General features: G+C 40.4%; 1 protein-coding gene across 1 annotated transcript; it reads right to left on the minus strand.

Moving 5' to 3' along the window:
- Window positions 1-1,844: 1,844 nt before the first annotated feature.
- Window positions 1,845-18,345, minus strand: LOC131247977 (extra-large guanine nucleotide-binding protein 3). Its single transcript, XM_058247987.1, has 8 exons — window positions 16,573-18,345; window positions 16,299-16,436; window positions 12,725-12,829; window positions 12,413-12,598; window positions 9,880-10,057; window positions 7,845-8,107; window positions 3,676-3,848; window positions 1,845-2,674 (listed from the first exon to the last, which is right to left on the minus strand). The coding sequence occupies exons 1-8, from the start codon at window positions 17,539-17,541 to the stop codon at window positions 2,089-2,091; spliced, it is 2,598 nt and encodes an 865-aa protein (XP_058103970.1). The 5' UTR covers window positions 17,542-18,345; the 3' UTR covers window positions 1,845-2,088.
- Between the last annotated feature and the right edge of the window lie 6,046 nt (window positions 18,346-24,391).

A 24,391-nucleotide genomic window follows, 5' to 3' on the forward strand; every position in this document is an offset into this window, starting at 1 on the left:
CGAATCCTCGACGTTTTGCCCGTATTCTTCTGCATTTAAAGACGTGCACGTCTAATCCTAAACATTTTCTGCTGTGTGCGCGCGCAGTTGATTCGCTGGCCGTCTGTACAGGTGGCGTTTGTCCAAGCCATCCTGTGGGCGTTATTGTGGATGCGGATGCCCAAAAACTAATCCTTTTTTAAGTTGGTAGGTTCCAGAAAAAAGACATCGTATCAGGTTTCCTTTGAACCATAAAGGCTTCCAATCCTACTGTTAGGGTTTTCCAATCAACAAATTGGATGGTCATGGGGGTTGACGTGCAAATATGGGGATGGGTATTGAGTACATGTATAAACACCTTACTGTTAAGCACTACCTGCTTATTATAGAATTTACCTTCCAGTGACGTATGTGTGAAATCCACCCTAGTAACCAGGTGCCTCACCCCATGTTAGGCCCAGGGCCTAAAAACCAAGCTCCATCCGTGATTCAGGTGGACCACAGGAATGGAAACAATGTACAGGAAAATACTAACCCTCCAAACTGTCTCCCTTGGTATAGCCCACCTCTATCAACGTGGGCCTGGGCCGTGGGCCTAAATTTCTAATAGTTCGAGTGGATTTCATATTATCATCTTTACAGTGGACCCTGTAAAAATCAACAGAGGACGACCGGTTGGAGTGGATTTCATACAACCGTCTTCATGTGGATCTTGTAAAAAATCAAAGGGAGACTAGTCCTAATGGTTGGAGTGGGTTTCACATACACATCACGGTGGGCTGGCAAAAATCAAGGGAGGGCATGTCTCCTAGAGGTTCCCACCAAAAATCTGCTACATTTTTTTTAAAAAAAAGGGACTTTTATAGCATGCTCACCCTTAATATTTTATGGCTCCCACCTGACGTGTATGTGGAATCCATCAACCATTTCAATGTGTAATTCCATGTTACGCCCAGGACCAAATAGCAGTCTAACCTGTGTTTCGGGTGGGCAACACAAGAAAATTGTGGGGAGAGACCACCATTGAGTTTTACAGGAACCATCACGATGATTATATGAAATCCACATCAAAGCTTAGGCTTGGGGTGCAAAAGTCAGGCCCATATGAGAGTCAGATGGGCCAGACTAAGGGAAACAGTTTGAAGGGTATGCAGTGCCCTGTACACTGTTTCCAACCGTGGTTCACCTAAATCACCACAGGGGGCCTAACATGCGGTGAGGCACCTGGTGGTCCACTCACCCCTTTGCTTGCACAGCTGAGACCGGAGCTGCTGTTGAGAATGTAACCAAAGCTAATCTAATGGATAATTACTTAAATTAATGGGGTAGCTTATGAAGAAACACCTCTGAGAAAAGGTCCCAAACTGTAATTGTATATTGTAACCTGATATCAGGTCCGGTGGTGATCAACTGGACGGCCAGCAGTCTTGGATTGACATTGTGGGTTGGGTCTGTTGGGTGTCCTGATTCGAAATTTTATTTTTTCCTGTCGGTGTGGCCCTCTAGCCCGTCTCATAGGAGCAGCTACACCTACCATAAACCCTAGGATAGGCATGGGGGACTAGTGGGATCCATGTTTCAGTGATTCCTGAGTGTTGTTGATCTGAAGGTCCCAGCATTAATGGGAGACCCAAAAGAACCCATCATCCAATCCAATCTATAACTTTCTTCGGATGAATGTGGACCACTCTCTATTTCTTTAGTTAACCATCAATTTGCAAGCCATAAACCGAAGGGTTACAGTTGTACAATCAGTCGATCACAGATTTTGTGGTTCAGCACATCCACAGTTTGGCTCCATCATGCTAGCAGTTGGGATTTCCACTCTCTATATATCCTCAGACTGGATCATATGATTCCTGCTGTATCTACAACGTGTATTCAATTTCCATTTAACTGGAAAGCTTGGTACCATTGGGTGTCTGCAAACTGCAGACAGAATAATCTTCACGAACATGAACAAACCCGTCCAAATCAAACACCACCAATTACATCTGACAAATACATACAACCAAACCAGCCAGTTGTAATGAGCAGGCAACATACCTTAATCGTTACAAGCCCATGCAAGAAGATGAGTAGAGCATTCCCAGGCTCTGGTCTGGAATATCATTCCTGTCTGATGAAAGGCGAAGAGCTCGCATCTGTACTGTAAAATGAGTCCTCAGGGGCCCCATAGACATTCTCGTCCTTCTGATCATCCCACTTGAGCACCTCTCTTATGTACTTAAAAGCCTCATCAATCGTTGTGCGCTCCCTTGCCCGTGCCTGCCACACGAACAGCTTCCTGCCGGTGATGGACGCGTAGAGGTCCTTGAACTTCATAGCCACATAGTAGAATGCCTGGTGGGCCAACGACTGGTTGTTGTGGTGCGGCCTGACAGGGCTGAAGTCATCGAACCATTCGCATGTACTCAATTGCACACGGTTGATCTTCTCCTCGAAGAGGTCATACTTATTGAGTACGAGCACGAATGGGGTGTCGCGGAAGCATGGGTGACGGACTGTGGTCTCGAAGAGCTCCTTGCTCTGCATCATCTTGTTCTGGAGGCTGGAGCTGCTGTTTCCAGAAGCCCATATCTGGTCGTAGTCACTGAGGGCAACACAGAAAATCACTGCACGGACATCCTCAAACATTTCCACCCACTTGCACCCCTCGTTCATCCCCTTGGCACTCACCCGGATCAGTTGGAATCTTGAAAAGGAAAAAGAACACAAATATAAATTCAGTAACATCAAGGTAATTGTCAGGGCAAATATGACACAAATCAGCAGCAATTAAGTGCTCCAGATATAAACATGAATTTAAGTTTGCGTTCAGGTTGGATACTTGTGCACTCACATCTGAACCTGACTAGGGTATCAAATACATGTCCTTTTGGGTTCAGAGACGGTACCATATATGAGGATCAATGTCTGCCGATAAAAAATGGCAACATTAAAAACACACACTCACACACACACACACACACACACACACACACACACACTCAAGTCAAGCTCTGTGGGGCCCACGTGATGTGTGCATCACCTCTGATCCATCCATCAGAATCACTCCCTTGTGTTTGGTCAGGATCCCAAAAAATCAGGCAGATAAATAATTTGCGTGGACCCTGCCAGCATAAAATGCTAGGAGGGGACACCCATCAGTGATTGTGTTGGAGTCGCTTTTTGGAATTGCCTGACTTTTGGGTTTCCCCTTATCTGGGTGGATGCATTAGATGAGTGGATTAGATGGTAATCAAAGTATATACACAGCGCACTGGCCCCGCATGCAGTCAGTGGTGGGTGTCCCCTGTAAACTGTTCCCTGTGGTGTGGCCTGCCTGAGTTTTGAATTGGCCTGATATTTGTGCTCAGGGTCAACATTGGAGGGTTCACCTTCTGCATGGAGTGGATCTCATGAGATCACACATCACGTGGGGCCCATAGAGCTCAACTCCACCAAAGGCTATGGTAGAGTCAACTCCATGTGAATATTCCTCATGTGCGCACGCATTAGATGACAACGGCGATGACGCACATTCATATAACCATGTGAGGATGATTATATTTGTTAGATAAACCAACAAATTAAGATATTCTAAATAAAAAGAATTAATTGAATTACAGCAAAGGATTAATCAAGTTCTTTGCCACAGAACAGGTTACTGTCACTAGGAATGGAAAGAAGTGTGCAAAGGAGGAGAAGATTTACTTCGTAAGAGGCTGGGGTGGACAATCGGGATTGTCAGTGTAGACTTCTGACATTGGGCTGCGATCATCGAGGGAGAATTCAATGAATGCCAGTCCATTTCCTTGGGTGACCCCTTCTGCATGCAATATGTCTCTATCAGAAGGCACATACTCGTTGCTCGATACTTCAACCGCCTACAAAGGAAAGACCCAAATAAATGGCTGCTCAGCATCAATGCATCTAAACTGCAAAAGCCCATAAAGGTAGAAGTGGACATTATACTCTGCATTTACTGAATAGGCAAACACATCCTGATCTGTCACCAGTTTCCTGAGTTCATGATTCTGATTACAGCTCACTGACAAAGTCACTCATGGTGCAAAGCGGTTGGGTCAGATTGAGGGGAGTGCCAGACCCGGCTAATTTAGTAACTGGTGGTCTGGGTTTCAGATCCACACCCAACCCATTAAAAGCTAGGACGGGTCTGGGTTGTGTATTATCCAAGAGGGATCCAAAACAAACCCATATATGTAACCGATCAGGTTTAATTGGGTCTAAGAACTACAACAAAATATTCAAATATGAAACACCTTGTAAATAAATGCTAAGCCAAATACCAAAATTTCCCACATGATACATTATTATTGTGGGAAGTGTAAATTCTGAAAGCTGTAAGGACAATTGTCACTATATGCATAAACAGAGGTGTTGCTAGATGGGTATTTCATGGTCAGATCCATTTCCATATGGACCAAACCCTACCTATCTAAAAAACGGCTTCGGGTGGGTTAGGGTCATAATGGCAGAGCAGTTTTGAGATGTTGCAGACCCCACCCATTTAATAATCAGGGCAATGTTTTGGACTCACTGACTTGCTTGAAATACAAATCAAGAACTGTTTATTATTGGGCCAAGTTGACCGAAACGTTGGGTCAAGCTGACCCATTTCCACCATACACGAGTGAAAGAAATCCTGAGGATATTTCCCATTTGAGTTTCAGGAGATGAACCATAACCATGGATTTGAATAGAGAAGAAGAGAAACTTGCTTGTCTTCCAGATCAAATCAAGAGCTTGATAGTTTGTCTGGCATTTGAGCCTGTATTTGTTTTTCTTTAATGAGAAACATTTCATGCAAGTAAATTTTTATTTTTTTTCACGCAAGTATTTTTCTTCTATCTCAGAGAAAAGAAGAGATTCCATTAGCTGCATCTGCAACATATCTTTCATAGCTAAAACTGTCCAGCTTAAGATCCACCAAAAGCACGTCTCCTTCATGTCCTTGCATGTGGGTTTGTAATAGAAAGGACATTTGCTAATGGGCCATGTTTTCCATGATAAAAAAATGTTCAGGAGTTCAATTGTTAAGCAAAGTCTGACACATCAAACTGCATGCTCTTTTTCTTCCCTTTTATCCTATATACCCAAGCATGGGTATGGGTATCAGTACAGCTAGGATCACGCTTGGCAGATCCTCAAAACCCAAATTCTATATAAACGGTATAGCAAGGATTGGTCACTGGTCGTAAGTATAATCATGTTGAAATACTCCCCTAACAATATCACATGTTGAATTTGTTGCCAAAGTGGCATGGTCCACTTAAATTTCTAACTAACCAATATCCCAAGAGTTTGAAATCCCAGGAAAAATGGTTCTTTTTCTTCCCTTGTATCCTATATAGCCAAGCACAGGTATCAGTATCAGTACAGCTAGGATCACGTTTGACAGGTTCTCAAAACCAAAATTCTATATATACAGTATAGCAAGGATTGGTCACTGGTCATAAGTATAATCATGTAGAAATACTTCCCTAACAATATCACATGTTGAATTTGTTGCCCAAGTGGCATGGTTCACTTAAATTTCTAACTAAACGATGTCCCTAGAGTTTGAAATTCCAGAAAAGAAAATAGATTTCATGTCTCTTGGCAAAGGGGGATCCCTTATCCTCATCCGTGCAACCGACTCAGCTACTCCAAAAATTTAAAGGATCTCAGCATCATAGTTGCATATCTTTTCATGTTTTTGAACTTGTCCCAAGCTATTAGGGATCAGCTAAAAAATCTCATGATTCAGTGGCAAAAGCTCAACAACTAGCATAGTATCACAAGACAACCATCCTTCAACTGGGCTGGGAACTGGCTTAGGCATTGCTACGAGGCCCAACTTCGCATCAAACAAACTCTGAATAAATCTTGTGATTGATAAAAGACGGAACTCTTTTCTTTCCCTTGTGGGCTTAAATGGTAACATCTCCAAACTTGTGACTTGACATTCATTTGCAACTAGTTACATCATCTTTCTTTTCTTTTATATTTCTTGTTGTTGTTGTTTTTTTTTTTTTTTTTTTACTTTTTAGGATTGAGAAGGTGGTCTGTCAAGAAAGGAGGAAAATTACAGAAATGAGGGATTCCCCAATCAACAACGATTGGAGACAAATACCTTGCCTCACCAAACCATTGCCCACATCATTTCCCTCCGTAAGGGAGTGAAGAAAAGATACAGAGAGGCCCCCTTCATTTCCCTTACTTCCTCCACCCATCTAGCCAATCTCCATGAATGGCCATCCATCAATGAGGCCCATTTCATCACAGTAGAAGAACTGCTCTCTACAATTGTGAGTGCCACAAGCAGGAGCAAGTTCCTTTATACCAACCAACAAGGCGCTCACCTCTGTTTTGTCAGAGGCCGACATTCTAATTACTTCTCTGATTTAAACAATCCCCAATTAGTCGGGATAAGGCTTAGATGATGATAACGATGATCTAAACAATGCCCAAACACATCTAAAATGCTATCTCCAAGTTTGAATGACTTCATAGATATTTATTAAAGATACAACACCATATTCTACATAACAGAGTAAGGCATAACTTTCCATTCAGTTTACTTCCACATTCAAAAGTGTATTGCAACAAATAGAGTCATTCTATGCTTTTTTATGTTAATAAAATGTTTATTCATGTTCACCGCAAAGCATCAAAATTAGGAGACATTCAAAAGGCAAAGGAGCTGCACAGTTTTATGGATGTATATAGGATGGAGATATATATATATATATATATATATATATATATATATATATATATATATATATATATATATTCCATTTTTAACTCCGTGAAAAAATTACTGAACGAAAAGACAATGAACCCAGGTAATAAAGATGGTGGGTTGTAAGACGGTTTATTCCAATTTAGAGTACCAGATAGCCTAGTCTAATGAAGCCAAAGCAAGGGTTGACTTTTTGAATCCTTTTTGGCCAATCTTTCTCCAGTCTTTGGTGCACATGAACGAACAATCTCAATCTGTTCTCCATCATTTTCTCTTGTTGGGAGTTTGGGACCACTCTTAGGTTGCTTTGGATGACCTAATTCTTAGTTCTATCATACCTATTCATTCCACACATCCATCTCAACTTCCTCATTCTTGCAGCACTATCCCTAGTCATGCTACCTTCCAACTGCTCAAACTTTGCCCTGTATAACATAGGCAGTTAAAAGCTACCATATAAAATGCTCACTTAATCTTCATAGGCATGCAATGATCACACAATACTCTAGACGCACATATCCACTTCATCCACCCAGCCCTAGTTTTTCGGAAACGTCCTCAACAATGTTTGGGACTTTCTGCATACTGGGTCTATGTCATGTCACAGTAGAAGGGGGCTCAACCAGTCCATTTCTCATGAGGAATACCTGTCAGTGGAGATTAGTGAGCATAATCTATAAAATATTTAGAAGCATAGTTCCCACGATGTGGAGCTTATTCGTACTTCTTGAAGCAACAGCTTGCTCGAGAAGGATAGCTAGGGCCTAGGGGTGCTTCATGAATCGGGAAATCTCTCCTGTCAATTAGTAGCATGTACTTGTTTCTTAGTCCTCTTCGTATTGGGCGATATCTGCCTCTTCATTCGTGTCCTCTTCCTTAATTTATAAAGAAAAAAATTTCATAGAAATTCACAACGTTTGAAACAGGAAGAGCTTATTTACAGGAGCATCATATTGGCCACCACAACCTACTAGCTCACTAACAATAATCTAAAGGTTTAAACAAGCCGGCTAGGATAAAATGAGGACAAATCCCTCGGGCTGAAAAGAACAGAAGGCTCATAGGAAAATGTTTATAATAGGTAATTTTGAATGAGAAGAAAAATGATCAAGTAAAAATGAGGCTAAAGAGGTACCCGGCTCAGAAAGTAATCAGCAACATCTGGAAGAAAGTGGAGCTCATTTCTTCTCTTATATGTTTCCTGTATTGCGGAATCTCTCCACACCTCCTCAACAATTGGAGCATATTCACGTGTTGCTGCAGGGAAGAATGCCTCCAAGTCTCCTGTGGCTATGATATCTAGAAGCCAATCAGAGAAATGCTTTAACCTTGGGTTGATGGAGTAGATACATTTACTGTTTCCATCAGTGTCATCTTCAGCTTCAGCTTCTGCTTCACCTGAACAAAATCTCAAAACCAATTACTGGAGCACTTATCACGAGTTCTATAAATCAGCAATATCATCTTATTTCTTTAAAGGGAAAAAAGCTAGAGACTGTAATGAAGAGAATGGATGACATATGGCTGAGGTCTGAACTGCAAAGCCATCTGCTAGCACCATGATGAATATAGGGTGAAACTGTGAGAGGATGGGTATATTTGTGACTGCCTCATGCCTGTAATGCGTTCTCTGCTGCTTGCCATGCAAAATTCTTTATGTGAGAATATGTATGTACATGTCTCAATGAAAGTGGCTTTCAAACTACCCAGTATTGCACATGTGAAACTGGTAAGCAGCAAGAATGGACGCCATAAAGCCCATGACCGCATAAGTTTCTTCATGCCCATGAGCATAGAATATTCAAATAGAGCAGACAATGGATGCCTCATGTGTCATGCGTGTGATGTGCATCCTACTGCTTCCTGTGTGAAGTTCTCTGTGATCATGTGCACGTGCATGCCACTTTGTAGGTGAGCTTTGAAGTTAAAACTTCATAGCATTGAAATTTATAAAGGTTTTACAGACTAACTGCCATAACAACATACATTTCTGACTAGGATGACTAAACAACAATATAACCTCTGTTATATGGGAAGTGTGCTCCGAGAAATGGGCATTTGGCATGCTATCTATCAGTTTTCCTGGTCTACCCACAAGAAGAATCATGCCATTTACAGGATCAACTGTATAAAATTACTGAATATATAATATTTGAAACTTAATAATACCCCAATAGAATCAATCAGGTTTGAGTTTGACACAAGTTAGGTGAATTCTTGACTTTTAACTTATGATTAGGATTATGGATTCTAGAAATTGGTACTTGAATTGAACCCAGGGGTCCATAGCAAAGGAACTTCTTGCCAATCACCCATAAGGTTAACACCTACATACAAAAATGCCTTGTAATCTTCCTAGAATTTATGGGCAATTTGGAAGGAACATAACAACCACATGTTCAATGGAATTAGTGCCCCAGTCCCTGAAGTCATTCTCAGAGTCAAACAGCTTGTTTGTTCTTGGGCCGAAGGTGCAGGTATCATCTCCTGTTCTTCGAGTAGCTTTGCCGACCTTTTTTGATCGGCCTGTTTGAGGGTCTTTTTGTATCTTGATCCCCAGGTCTCCTAATAAAACCTTTATTTGCTGATTAAAAATAAAATAAAAAATCTTCCTAGAATCTAATATCACTCCAACCAAACTCTCATCTCCACTTCTCCATCACAGCTGTTCATACATGCACTTAAATGCATGAATGCTAAACTTGAGATTGGAAGGAACAGCAGTTTGATGCTTGCATTTTCAGTCACAAGAAAATACATGGAGATTTAAAACAATGCAATCTTGTTGAAGCAGCTATGCGTTAAGAAGCTCCTTCATTTGTACATCTACAAAAGCATCATGAAATTTTATGCCACATGCAAAAAGTCACTTTTTTTTAATTATTATTATTATTATTTTAAATATGAATGATCCCTTTCAAAATTTTACAAAATAAACTTAAATCAACATTCTCACCATATAAATCAATTTGCATGACATTTGTCAATATCAGTAGACGAGAGACCAGGCTGTCATGTGAGTGCGGTAATAGGAGTGTCAAATTTTTACTTTGAACAGAGAAAAGTAACATGTAACAGTTGCTAGAAAAGTAAATATCAACTTGGTTAGACCTGAAACAATAGACCAAAGAGAGCAGCACCTCCAGAAAACAGTCCAAAGCCGAATGTACCTGATGCAGGGGTTTGATCATGTGGACCAATTTCTTTCAAACAAGACAAAGCTTCCTCCTCAAAGTGCTCTCGTCCCTCGAGCAAAATGCTAAGATACTTGTATATATTGCTTTGAATCATTAGCTTAATATTCTGAAGTTCTTCCTCTGTGAATGGGTTCTCATACAGAAACTTGGCCTGGTTGATGCCACAAAACCAGCATAAAAAGGTATTGTCATGACAACACAGACAAATTGTACATAAAAGCCAAATTGAAAGAAAAGCAAAACGAAAAAAAAAAATGAAAGCATGTATTTTTTATTGGCAAATGTTTTATGATCTTGTTCAGTGTTGGGAATGGTACTCGTATCCGTTTTAGGGAGGATATCTGGTGTTTTGAGCACCCCCTTTGTGAGATTTATCCTAGATTGGCCTGTGTTGCTATCGATAGGGAGGTTGCTGTCCCTGGATGTTTCTCCATCCTTGGAGGCAAGTGGTTTGGGCACCTCCTTGCTGTGGGAATTTGTCCAATGAAGAATTGGATGGATTACTGAGTTTACTCACTGATCCATTGCAGGGTCCCCTTTCCATGAAAGGGATACTTGGGTGTGGACATTTGAGAGGTCAAGGAGATTTACTGCAAAATCTTTTTACACGAAATTTCTGTGGTCTTATAATGGTCCGCACAGAGTCATTGCTTTTGGTTGATCTGTAGGCAAAACACAAGGCGCTCGCAGTTGGCCATATTCAGAAAACACACGTTACTATCGCAAATGTGTGCATCATGTGCCTTTGGAATGCTAAAAAGGTGGACCACTTATTATTGATTGCATATTTGGCAGGGCAGTTCTGGGATGATTCTTCGATCTATTTCAATGTAGCTGCAAAGTGCCTTCTCTGGCTGCCCTTTGTCTCCTGGCTTGGCATGGAAGCAGCATTTGTCGACAAGGGATACTTCTGTGCAGGCTCTCTTCTCATGGCTTGTTGTTGATTTGGGCTGGAGTGGAATAACAGGTGTTTTTGTAACTGTGAATGTCACGTCAATGAGCAGTTCAGGAAGGCCAAGTTAAATGTGGTTGCTTGGGCATCGACACTCAAGCATTTTTTTTGCTTGTTCCCCTTCGTATTTTGATTCTTGTTTGGTCTGCATTTTTTTAGCTTTTGGGGGTGTTGATTCCTCGTCTTCGCCACCCTTCTTTAATAAAATTGTGTTGCCTTTCAACTGTTTATGATTGGCTGCCACCAAAAATTGACTTCCTCTCTACAATGGTTCTTTGAAACTGGCCATGGCAGAGGCTCACGTCGATAAATATTACAAGCCAACACCGTCCGACAAAATACTTACTCTGGGCCCAACTGTTAAATGTATATCTGAAAGAGAGCAAGCAAAAAAGTAGGGTTGTGGAGTGGAGTTGCCAAGCAATGCCACAGAGCACAAGTCCCAGAATGAAAATTAGATTACTGACCTGATCAAACCTGCAGTGGATCGAACCCCACCATGGATGGATTAGGTTACATTGGGGAGGCTCACGTCGATAAATATTGCAAGCCAACACCGTCCGACAAAATACTTACTCTGGGCCCAACTGTTAAATGTATATCTGAAAGAGAGCAAGCAAAAAAGTAGGGTTGTGGAGTGGAGTTGCCAAGCAATGCCACAGAGCACAAGTCCCAGAATGAAAATTAGATTACTGACCTGATCAAACCTGCAGTGGATCGAACCCCACCATGGATGGATTAGGTTACATTGGGGAGATTTTTGGAGCAAGGTCTATCCACTGCAGGTTTGATCGGGTCAGCAGTCTGCTTCACCAAAACATGGGAACCCACTTGTATGAACCGCAGACAGGATGGTATTATGCTTATCCTTGGGTTAAGAATCATACCATTCATGTCTAAGATACCAATGAAACTACAGTTGATGAGTAGCTTCTACTAGAAATTCTAGAGAGGTACTTCTAGTAGAATCAGATTCATCCGCCTGTTAACTCCGTTTGGTATCAATGCAAGAGCTGGTCCCCCAAGCCAGGTAAGGAAGGTTGAGGTCAGTAGGCTGTTGGCAGCCGGTGGTTGAATATTGCAATGCAATCATAAGAAGCTAATCCGAAATAGCTGGAACAAGGCTATGGCAATGATGAAGTGCATGCATGCAGAACGCACTCGTGTTCGCACAGAGTAGGGTGGGGGGAGTAAGCAGGTTTTTTTATAGTTATTTTTTTTTTGAGTAAGCAGGATGAAATAAATGACCATCCACTTTGCATATAAACTCCGTAATGCACAGAAATCGCTTGATAGATACTGAAGGCATATATTTTCCATGAAATCAATGATTGCATTCCTCTGGACCATCAGACTGACATGTGAATAAAGAGTAAATTATATAGCTATGAAATTCCTCAAAACCATTTAATTTTAAAGGAAACCAACTTTCTTCACCTGTCTGCCATTTGATGGAACCATTTTGCAGGCAACAACCACACCATTTGATGGAAATCTTAAGACCCGTGTCGCATCTAAATAAGCAAAACACACCGGGAGACAACATGATCATACCTGCTTGAAAATAGTGCTGGTTCCAGAGCCCGGAAGTCCAAGTAGTAGAAGCTTCTGAACTCTTTTGTGCTCTAGATACTCGGGGACAGTTCTGCCAGAATGATGGATTGGCTCATCCCTTGTCTGATGAGAGTTCGGATGGGGCACAGGCAGCGACAACAAGGAACACACTAGCCGAGTTGATGCCTGCCTAGCAAAGAGCACACAACTGTTTTACACACAATTATTTGCAGAGATCTATTAATAAATGAGGTGTGATATTATATCCTTTAATGGTATTAAAACTCATTATTTTACAATAGCCACATGTACCTTTTCCCAGATGTTTCCTTTGATATTATTCTGACCTTCTTCTTCATAGCTTCCATCATCATAGACCCAGAAATGTGTATCCCGTGGACATTGCACGTTTGCTATCTGAAAACAATATATGCATCTGTAATATTAGCTCGTTAAAGACTACAAATTTAAAGTAGATTAAGTAAAGATGCCAAGTTGCGGTAGTCCAACTCCCTCGCAATACTTGACATAAGCAGAAAATAAACCACGCAACAAGTTATCAAGCAGTTTTAAAATGCTATCAATAAACCCATCCACACCAAGTTATTAAAAGATAGTTACATTATGGCCGTTATGTAATAGAATCGATACGGTTAGCAATACCCCGTGTCAGAAATTTTAGACCGCAATCGGCCCATAGCGCCGTAACGGTCTGATATGATGTCCTGTAATGGCCTCAGACCGTTATGCATATATAGTCCACTTTTGGGGGCTGTTTTTCAATTTTCACCCATTTCTCCTCATTTTTTGACATTTTTGCTTCATGGGACTATTTAAACCCATTTTTTACTAGATTCATGCAATCCTTTAAGATTAAAACAGAAGATTTAAGCCATTTTTGAAGAATCAAAGGCCGAATTTGGGGAAAATAAAAAAATAGGTCAAAATTCTTTTCTTTTCTTTTTCTTTTTTTTGCAAATTTATTGATTCAACATTGTACCAAACCCACCAAATCTTGCTAGATTCTACTCTTTAAAAAAAATCTTGCTAGATTTGTGTTCAATTTGGCCACGTTTGTATAATTTTTCATTTTTTGTGCATTTTTTCTAGTTTTTATATAATTTCCAGCAATTTCAAAAAAATAATTTTTTTTGTAAAATATTTAGTGTAGATAATTCAAATACATGTATTGAGTTTCGATCTACATAGGCATGCACTGAATCAATGTTTTTTAAAAATCTTTTTTGGTATTTTTTGTATTTTCTGTAATTTTGGGTCATTTTTGGAATGATGGTGATAGTTTTATTTATTTATTTATTATTTTTTAGTTTCTTGAGGGGAATGATGTGATGGCCGTTACGGAAAAAATGACATGTAAAGGCCCTTACAGCCCTCGTAATGGCCCGTTACAGGTTTTTTCGAATTTTTTTTTTCCAATAATAAAGAGAGAGAGAGAGAGAGAGAGAGAGAGAGAGAGAGAGTGTAACGGCCATTATGACCCTCGTAAGGGCCGTTTCACCCCATATCATCAGGGTAATGGTGGTGGCCATTACAACCATCGTTACCGTTACGGAATATCTTGCTTATGGGAGTAGATGAGACCAGACTTATTAGTATTCGATTCACGACACCATCTACTAGGGGAGGAGCATCATGGGGAGGCCAGCGTCAGTGGCGTTGGATGAGATGAGACATTAGTAGGATATTAGACAACTTATGGATGTGGACATGACTATGGACAATTTAGGAAGACTCTTAGGACACTTTCTTGTTGGACTAGTCCTGGATGTGCTTCACATGGAGTAGGATATATATATATATATATATATATATATATATATATATATATATATATATATATATATATTCCCCCATATCCGAATCCAAGTCATTTGTCGCAGTCAAGTCGCAGATTCAACAATACGAGCACTACTAGTAAATCTATGGCTATGATTGTGGGTGTACTCCAGCACTGGCTATTCTTATTCGTGTTCGATCCAATAGATGCTCAATGGCAGCAACGCCGTGATCAATCATTCTTGGCTTTCATGGACATGGTTTTTTGCTTTGGTTATTATGAATATGCGGCATCCATTCCACAGCCAGACAGCAATGACATTGAAGTTAAGCATCCACAAGCAATACAAATTTCTTTCCAGTGGGTGACATGATGAGTAATATTTTTGCATTTGTATTTGACATCACGTTATCACTTATGAGTTCACTTCATAATTCATGCATTATGACCTAACAACTATATTATGGTTGTTTGTGGTAAAATGGTTATATAAATATAATATAAACATATAATTGTCTCATCATTAGAAAATTTAATATATGAGTTTCGAAGTCAATTTAAGCCTCTTAGGGTATAATATCATTAGGCAGCCTAAGGCAGCGTTCTTACCCAAGAATGGCCCGTTACATCAGCAAATACATGTTCAAAAACCAGAAAAAAAATACATATTTAGAATCCCCTAAATGTTATTAAAAAAAAAAAAAAAAAACTAATATTTTTCACATTTATTCTTTAAAAAATCAATTGTGTGGGGCCGTAACAACTGTTACAGGGGTCATAAAGTAACCGTTCAGCGGCCAACATTACCATTATTGAATACCTTGATCCACACAAGTAATCCAATTATTGCTGAGGGTTTTCTAGAAAATAATTTTTCAATGATCAACAAAACTCACATCCTTTTGGGCCTTCTCCATTGCCCTTTTAGAGCACTTGTACCAACCCATTCCTCCTAACTAAGGCAGTTTTTGCTCTCCATTGCACATGATCAAACCATCTAAGTGTACTTTCCCTCATCATATTACCTATTCATGCTACTTCTCAATAGTTAATAAGATGAGGGAAAACAAACTTAGATCGTTTGATCATGTGCAATAGAGACCAAGATCCGCGTTGGCTAGACGGAGTGAGTTAGTACATGTTGAAGGCTCTAAAAGGACATGGGGAAGGCCCAAAAGAACATGGATGGAGGTAGTGAGAAAATACTTAATGACCAATGGTCTAACTGAAGATCTAGCCCTTGATAGACTGGAATGGTGGGACAAGATTCATGTAGCAAACCCCGATTGATTAGGATAAGGATTAGATGATGATGAATGATAAAGAAAACACTGAATGTTAGGAAACAAGATCAAAATAATGTGAACTGGAAAAGGAATGCAAAGCTTGGGCAATTAAGGGTTCCAAATATTCTTGAAATTGACTTGAAAAGGAACTCAATAGATGGACACTAAGGGCTTTTTTGGTTTCTCAATTACAACAATAAATGGTTTGGAAATGGGTAATGATTACCTACTCCTATAATTGTACAGTGACATCACCTACATTTGACTGCAATGATGAGTTTGCTTTTATTTCACCCAAAAATCATTGTAAAAATGTTAGTTTTATAATGTAAAAATGTAATGATTACAATTTCCTTTACAAGTGCATTTGACTCTCGATTTACGAGCCATAATTCTTGTTTTAAAAACACCTTGAAATCATCATGATGGCTCATTTACTTTGCATTACACAGGAAATTGGAAAACCAACCATGCCCAAACAGACTGCATGGATTGTCATCACTTTTCAAGAACAATGGCAAGTTATATACAAGAGCTAACCAGTTAGGGCAATCGCTCTTCAGAACTCATATACAAATCCTAGAAAGAACTGCAAAGGGTAATGGTTCTTCAAAACTCATATACAATCCCTCCCTCCATCCCTCCAAAACTCATATACATATCCTAGAAAGAACTGCAAAGGGTAATGGTTCATGAACAACTCATATACAACCTCCGTCAAGTGAAAGCGAAATGATATCATGTAAAACACGCAAAGATGCATTTTAAATAGATAAAAGCAAAAGAACTAAGGTTACATTACCTTTAGCACTCTCAGTTCGATCTTTGTAATTTCCCGGCCATTGATGAAAACTTCCGTATTTCCGTTGCTTGCATCAGCTCTAAGCTTCCCAGAAAAATTCATGTTTGAACTGATGACTCTATCTGGTTTTTCTCCCTCCTGTCAAATCAGTGAGCAATGAGAAAAAAAAATAGCATTGAACGGTTACCATGATTGCGGAGAGATGAGCCCTCAGATACCAAAAATCAGAGAATAAATGACACAACTGAAGATGCGAGATTGTAGAAGCACTTACCTTTCCCCAGAGACCAGATTCCTTGTCATACCAATACCTCCCAGGCTTCAATTTCCGTGGAGGTAGTGAGCAACTGAGCAATTCTGCCAATTCTTCTGGTCTTAATGGTACTTTGTTTACAATCAACTGCTCTGGTCGAAGCTGATTTGCAGAACATTCTTTCTCTGCCTTCATGATTTGCCTGACTTCCAAAGGACTAAGCAGGCGGGATAATATCCTTGAACACTTGCCCAATTTTAACCGTTTTGATTCGTCTATAGGCTGACCTATGCAAGTAACACATTTGCGCCCTTCGGGCATTGAGCCCATAGCCCTAAGCACACAATTGCTGCAATACCGGGCATCACAAACCAGGCAGGATTCTTTGGTTTCCCACTTACCCTTCCTACACCTAAAACAAACCTTTATCTTCTTCTTCTTCGGGATCGAACAATATTCAGGGAAAATTGGTGTATCATCCTCAACCTCTTTCCTTGAAGATTTATCCACACCCTCGAAAGTGACAACCGTAGCTCTCTTTACTTCATTCACTGCTTGCTTGGGTGGGCTGCTTGGAGGACTACCACCAGAAACCGCAGAACCCGAAGGCGAAGCTGAAAAGTCAGGGTTCTGCAAGACAGACACGACAGATTCTGAGCTTCCTGACATCCTAGGGCTTTGAGTGGGAGAGTCTGTAACACCGGCAATACGAGAGATGGGCAAAGGGATAGGTTCAATTACAGGAGGGTCAGCACCAACCGACAATCTTTGTGAGTCGGAGAGTGGTTCTGCAATAGCCGCTGTTGGGATTGACTGGTTGGCCCTGGGGACAGGTTCAACTCTAGGGACTTCGTAAGAGGGCAGCGGGCCCTCATACTCCATAGCAATCGAGTATTCGAGACTGTCTTCCGTCTCCGGCAGAGGAGTTCCTGCAGGGAGCATCCTTCTTAATGTCTCCTGCCAATTTCTTCCTTCAGCGGTTTCAGCCATTTCTCAGACAGATAAAAAACCAAACCAAAAACCTCTTTCTTCAACTAAAGTCTCAGACGACAGCTGCAACCAAAGAAAAACTGAAAATCCTCATGAAATCCACTATCAGATTCAGGACTCCTCAGCACAAAAGACGCTGAATTCTCGCTTCCATGTCACTTTGACAAGGTAAAATTTTCACAGCCAAAGCAGCAGCATTTTGTCGAACACCTTTGTGTCCGAGCGAATCTTACCTTAAAATTTCACAACTCGATGACGAATCCAGCGCTGCACGAGGTCTTCGTACAATAGCTACACGGAAATACACATCAAAGACTACGATTTAACCGTCCGATCAAAACTTTCAAAGAATTCTCCAGATTCAAACGAGATTTTACGGTCAAACCCGAATCGAATAAATATTCAAACAGATCCAAATCCTCTTCTTATTTCAACGATTTTCGGAGATCCTCGTCAAGGATCCGCACCTCCAACCGTCAGGTTTGAAAATCGTCACACCATAGAGATTTCGCGGTCAAAACCCTAGAAAGAAGACGGATTCAAAGAAACCCGAGACTTTTCTCTAGAAAGATCTTCGGCTTCAATTGAAAAATCGCAGTCAAATACCTGAACCGGAGATGCAATCGAAGAGATCGGAGATCGAACGAAGGGTTTTCCCGCTTTATTTGAAGATGGAAAGTGAGCTACTTCGAGCTTGGGAGGATCGTTTTCCTGGGGAAAGGGAAAGAGGGATAGAAGAGCAGAGGATTCGACCGGAAATCTTCTGCAGAGAGTCGGCCATTCGTGCGACGGCTCGTGAAAGATCAGTTTCCGTCAGTAAATAAAACGCCATTATTATAACTGGAAGAGCACGGATGTTTTTACACATGCATACTTGAATTGTACACGTGGCATGATTTACATAAATCCAAACCGTAGAAATTGTGTATTCTTTACTAATATTCTTAAAACAGTAAAATAATTATTTATGAAAAATTCGAACTATGAGATAGATGGTCATCAAATGAATGGTTGGTGTTAAAAAATTCCAGCAGCCAAATTCAATAGAAGAATTCCTTTCACTTGGGGGAAAAAAATCTTTGAATTGAAAGGAAATGGACCCACAATTTGGACGGTTTAGATTGACGTGTATTTTATTTTGTACGGTCAATGAATCCGTACTTGACTATGGATGCTAATTCTCCGTCAGGGTATCTATACTAGTTTTAAGAAGGCGATCACATGAAGGCGGCAGGGGGTGGGTCCGGCTGCCGGCTACGTCGGCTTTGGACTACTGCGGCCTGTAAACCTCTTTGTCTTCACACGTGGGTGATTAGGTGGGCCGCACGATGGGAGATATTTAATGATTGGTTAGACTTTCTGTTGGGATGGTTGAAATTTTGAAAGGACGGTTGAAAACTTTTACAGACGCGTGTGTTGAAAGATCGACCTTTCTTTCTAATCGCCTTTGTATGGACACTTTGTGATGTGGCCCACTAATGCCGGGATTTTTTCGATGAGCGGCGCAGATCATCGCTTGTTGGGTAGAAGAGGTACGGAGCAACAAAGAACCTATTGTGAAAGGATGTCCGCTGCATTGGTCCCAGGACCCGTAAGCTACAGTGGTACCGGACAGATGTGGGCCTTCGGAATGCAAGCATGAAATCCAACCCGTCCATCACATGCATTCAATGTATATTACAGTTGAAAGTCTAAAACCAGGCTGATCAGTTGAGCAAGTGGGCCATACAAGGTGGGATGAAACGAACACCCTTCATAGGAGTGGAGGGCTCACTTTGTTGTGTATATAAATCCACACCATTCAAATCCTTCATCTCGTCCGGATGAAGGGTGAGGCCGAAAATAGATCTGTTTTGAAATTCGTGTGGCTCCTGTGTAAATCAAGGGTGGGTGCCCCCCTTTCACATTGTTCCCTTTGTTGTAGCCCACTTGAGTATTGGATCAGGCTGATTTTTGGTACCCAACAGTAATAGGAGGTGATGCATCTTATGGATGGGTTGGATGGACTTCATACATCACATGGGGCCCACATCTTGCCAGTACCACTGTGAACCTATGTTTGTACTGGACAGATGTGGGTCCCACGTTATGTATGCAGGACATCTAACCCGTCCATCAGATAGGTGATCTTACGGTAGATCCAGATATCAAAATTTTGGTCTGATCAACCACTCAAATAGGCCAAAACATAGGAAACAAGATGTGAGGGAATGCTCACCCTTGATTTGGGCCAGGGCTCTCTAGTTTCAAAACAGCCTGATTTTGGGCCTGATCAATTTATTCAGGCCATATGAAGGTCTGACTGGCCTGGATTGCAGATAAGCTCACCTGTGTCTTTGGAAAGGACTGAGTTCATATGATGGACGGGTTGGATGTCATCAATACATTATCATCATCTGGGACCGCTTTTGTGTGAAGCCACCGTAGCTTATGGTGGCGCCCAAGTCATGCCGCCTTTTCAGGACAGCTATCATTTTCTCTACATTTTCTGGGAAGGAGACTTTATTGCGCTTGTCTCCGGTTCGTCATAAGGGTTGGTCGAGACTGTGTCAACAATTTGAAAAGGAAATAAAACTTTGTTACTCTGGCAGAGTGTGGAGATGATACTCAGGTGCTTATAAACTACTTAAAACATGGCACACGGTTTACAAGTAATTCAAAAATAAAGTCTACATCATGGTTTCTTATTTAGATGCAACATGGACAAAAAAATTACACTTATTTAACTATTTTACCATAGGATTGGTGGACATTATTTGAACAATTCAAATAAAAAATCATGCCATTGTCCGCTTTTAAAAAACAAGCATACACTAATAAGAGATTAAGGGCCTGTTTGGGAGCGTGGATTTGGAACCCCCTGGATTCGCAACCCCCTGGATTGAAGTGTGAATCAACTTTAATTCAAAAATACCTATACATGGTATATTTACGGGGGTTTGAATTTAATTACTAAATCAACTTTAATATTCCCAATTAGTGAGATATATAATTTTTGACACTATGGTTGTGACTTTAAATTCTTTGATTTGAAAAATTATCCATGTTTGATTCATCATACGTTTTTAACATTGGATCCTAGGCATGGAGTAAGGATGGCTTTCCACAACTCAACTATGATTTATGGAATCCATGAGATTTCCTCCTAAAAGCATGAGTTAGGAAGTTCTTACGTTGCCTCAAAGAGGGGATTGGGAACCCCTTGGATTGACAATCCCCAGTTGCTTTATGCTACCAAACAACCAAGGGGATTTGAAACCCCCTCTAATCCCCTCCAATCCCCTCCAATCCAAGGTGCCAAACGACCCCTAAGATTGCCCAATAATAGAATTCTGAGACATTAACTTAAGGGCATTTGGTGCATCATTGTCTACTTTTAAAAAACAAGCATGCACCAATAAGAGATTAAGGTTGTTCAATAATAGAATTCTGAGATGCTAACTTAAGGGCTTTTGGCGCATGGAATTATATGTAATTAAGTGGGATGTGACTTTAAATTCTTTGATTTGAAAAATTATCCATGTTTGATTCATCATACGTTTTTAACATTGGATCCTAGGCATGGAGTAAGGATGGCTTTCCACAACTCAACTATGATTTATGGAATCCATGAGATTTCCTCCTAAAAGCATGAGTTAGGAAGTTCTTACGTTGGAAAGAGAGATAAGGCCCACCTTGATATTTGTGAGAAATTCATCCCATCCATCTATTGTACAAGATCATTTTCGTATATGCAACAAAAAATGAGGTCAATTTGAAACTCACGTAGGCCACACAACAAAAAATATTAGAGATTGAGTGACCAGCATTAAAACATTCATATGACTACAAAAGTTTTATATCAAAATAAAATTATCTATGTTGTCAGTTCATCCTGACAGGAATAAACTTATAAACAATTGGGATGACATATAAACATCGAGGTGGAGCTCAGGAAGGTTTCAACGCTAGAAAATTCTTTCCCCACTCTTTCCTCCTGTATGACCCACATGGGTTTTGAATCTGCCTAACTTTTGCAGCGTGTCCTAAAATGATCTCACAAAATGGATGGACGAGATGGATTACTCACCAACATTAAGGTGGGCCCCACCTTACTTCTCACTATAGTTTTCAAACGCGATTTTTGATATTGACTATAGTTTTCTATGTACAATGAAACACTATACGAACCAAAACATATATTTAAGCCGTACATCTTATATAATCCAAAGACTAAAGTGAAAAGGCCCACTCCTATGGCATTAATGAGACACAATCCACCTGCGAGCGCATTTATTGCAAAAAAAGCAATTTCACGCCATGGGATTGATATATCCCTGGATTGCTATATCCAGTCTGTTTGGCGCGCCCGGCCAATCCCGGTATTAAACCTTCTCATCCCTTCTAATCCTTCGAACCAAACACGTCCCAGGCAAATTTGAAGGATTAGGGTGGATTGGATGGGATTTAAATGTAATGATGGTGTTGTCATCGATTGTCTTGAGATACATGGGATTGGGATCAGATCACCGACCCTGTTTGGCATGCCAGACACTATACGAACCAAAACATATATTTAAGCCGTACATCTTATATAATCCAAAGACTAAAGTGAAAAGGCCCACTCCTATGGCATTAATGAGACACAATCCACCTGCGAGCGCATTTATTGCAAAAAAAGCAATTTCACGCCACTCAATACCCCGGGTTATTTGATAAAAGTTATTTTTCAATTACTATCATTGGAATTTAATATTTTCAATCACTTTCATTCATTCATATATTTGTACTGAAAATGGGCCTAATCTCAACTTCATGCCCTCCACATGATATTGAGGGTTGAATGCTGAAAGTGACCATACATGAAAATTTCCTTTCAATTTTATCTACAAATATCTTTTAAATTATTTTAAAATTATAATTCAATACTTTCAATTTGCAATACTTAAATTAATTTTCAAAGCATATCTGTTATTTTATTAAATAACATCTTGGTGAAAATAGCTTCCATAATTTAATTATGAGATAACATATCAAACCTAAATAAGTTGTGAACCCACATACATCAGGCCTCATAAGCTGTGAATATAATAACTCCTAACGAACCTACACAAGCTGTGATCTCACGTACATCAAGCCTCATAAGCTGTGAATATAATAACTCCTATCAAGCCTAAACAAGTTGTGAACCCAAATACATCAAGCCTCATAAGCTGCGAATATAATAACTCCCATCAAACCTAAGCAAGTTGTGAACCCACATACGTCAAGCCTCATAAGATGTGAATATAAATAACTCTCACCGCAATGTGGACTGCGTCATACCCCCTCTCTAGACACGAACAACCAGCTTTGTAGGTGAGCCCACCATGCTGTATCTGTTTATCTATGTCATCCATCTCTCGTCTCAAATCATTTTAAGGCAAAGCATAAAACTAAGGCAGATCCAACACTCAAGTGGACAGCATCATAGATGACTCTTGCGTTTAATATAACTTATGAATGCTTTGGGCATTTAATGCAACCCAACTTATTATTTGGTGTGGTCTACTTAAGCATTGGATTCGCCTATTTTTGTACACAACTGGAAATGATTTAAGAGAAGAAATGGACAATATGGTTAAACAAATACATCACGGTGGACCCACCTACAGAACTGCCCATTCATGGCTAGAGCAGGGCGGGGGTAGGACGCAATCTACACCCCTCCCACCATGGGTGGGGTTGTCAACGGGTCCAACTAGGGTGGCTCAAAATTTAATTTTGAACTGCTCAGCTCAGCCTATTTAAAATAGTGATTCTGCCTGGCATGACCTCAGCCCATTGATAGCCTTTACCATGGGATGGGGTCTGCAACAGTCTCATACGTGTTCCACCCTTATTGTTTTAGGCAGGTCATGTATCAAGTGTCATTGGCCGAGTATTAAATAATTCCCCTTCTCACTGTAGTAAAACTTATGATACTTTGACAGTGCGATGGATGACAAAACTAACTAACCGATTGCTTATGCAACTTGTAAGTAATCAAATTAGATTTCCCAATTATGGGTCCCATGTGTACCCTTTTAGAGTACCTGTGTATCTAGTGCTGCCAGAGTATTAAATGACTCCCGATCTTGTACCTTTCTCTCGGGGTTTGCTACATGTACCCTCAGATTTTTAATGCATGCACCATTTTTCAACATATGGTATCAGAATACTTATGCTTAGGTACTATTTTTGCACATGAATCAAGTTTTATTTTATTTAAAAAATAAAAAATAAAAACCTGGGGATGTACATAAAATAAACCGGACACAAGAACATTTTTGTTTCCTTCACTGAAGGTAAGTTAGACTTGCCGAGTTAATGCATAAACCATCTTGCACCGTTGGATCTGGGTTGTCCAATTCATTATTAGTTTGGGTGGACCATGCCTCAAAATGGCAGTGATCAAATGGTTTGAAAGGCTGTCGGTATCTCTTACATTTGCCTATTGTTGATAGTCTAAAAAAGGTATTTTAGTGAATTTTAAGCTACGGTCCATCTAAGCGGCATGCCATTGACGGTAGGTTTGTTTGCGCCCGTTTACATACACGAATTTCTCCCATTTGCGTTGGCTGATTTTCCTCTTAAAATGTTTTCATATGGCTTGGATTCCACGGTGATCCTAACGTTTCTATGGCCCACAAGATTTTTGAATTTGATGAGATGATTCGTCTAGTGGACGGTCTGAATTTTGTGCCTACATCACATGTCAAGAAGCAATCACAAGCTCCATGAGAACCGGATCCTCTTGCTCCGGTGTAGATCCTCAGGAGTTTCAACACCCAATCAAGGGTTCGAGCATCCATGGGTGGTGAAATCCTACTGAAGCGTGAGTGTGAGGGGG

This window comes from Magnolia sinica, chromosome 6, assembly GCF_029962835.1.
Source record: "Magnolia sinica isolate HGM2019 chromosome 6, MsV1, whole genome shotgun sequence".
In the NCBI taxonomy this organism is placed as follows: Eukaryota; Viridiplantae; Streptophyta; class Magnoliopsida; order Magnoliales; family Magnoliaceae; genus Magnolia; species Magnolia sinica.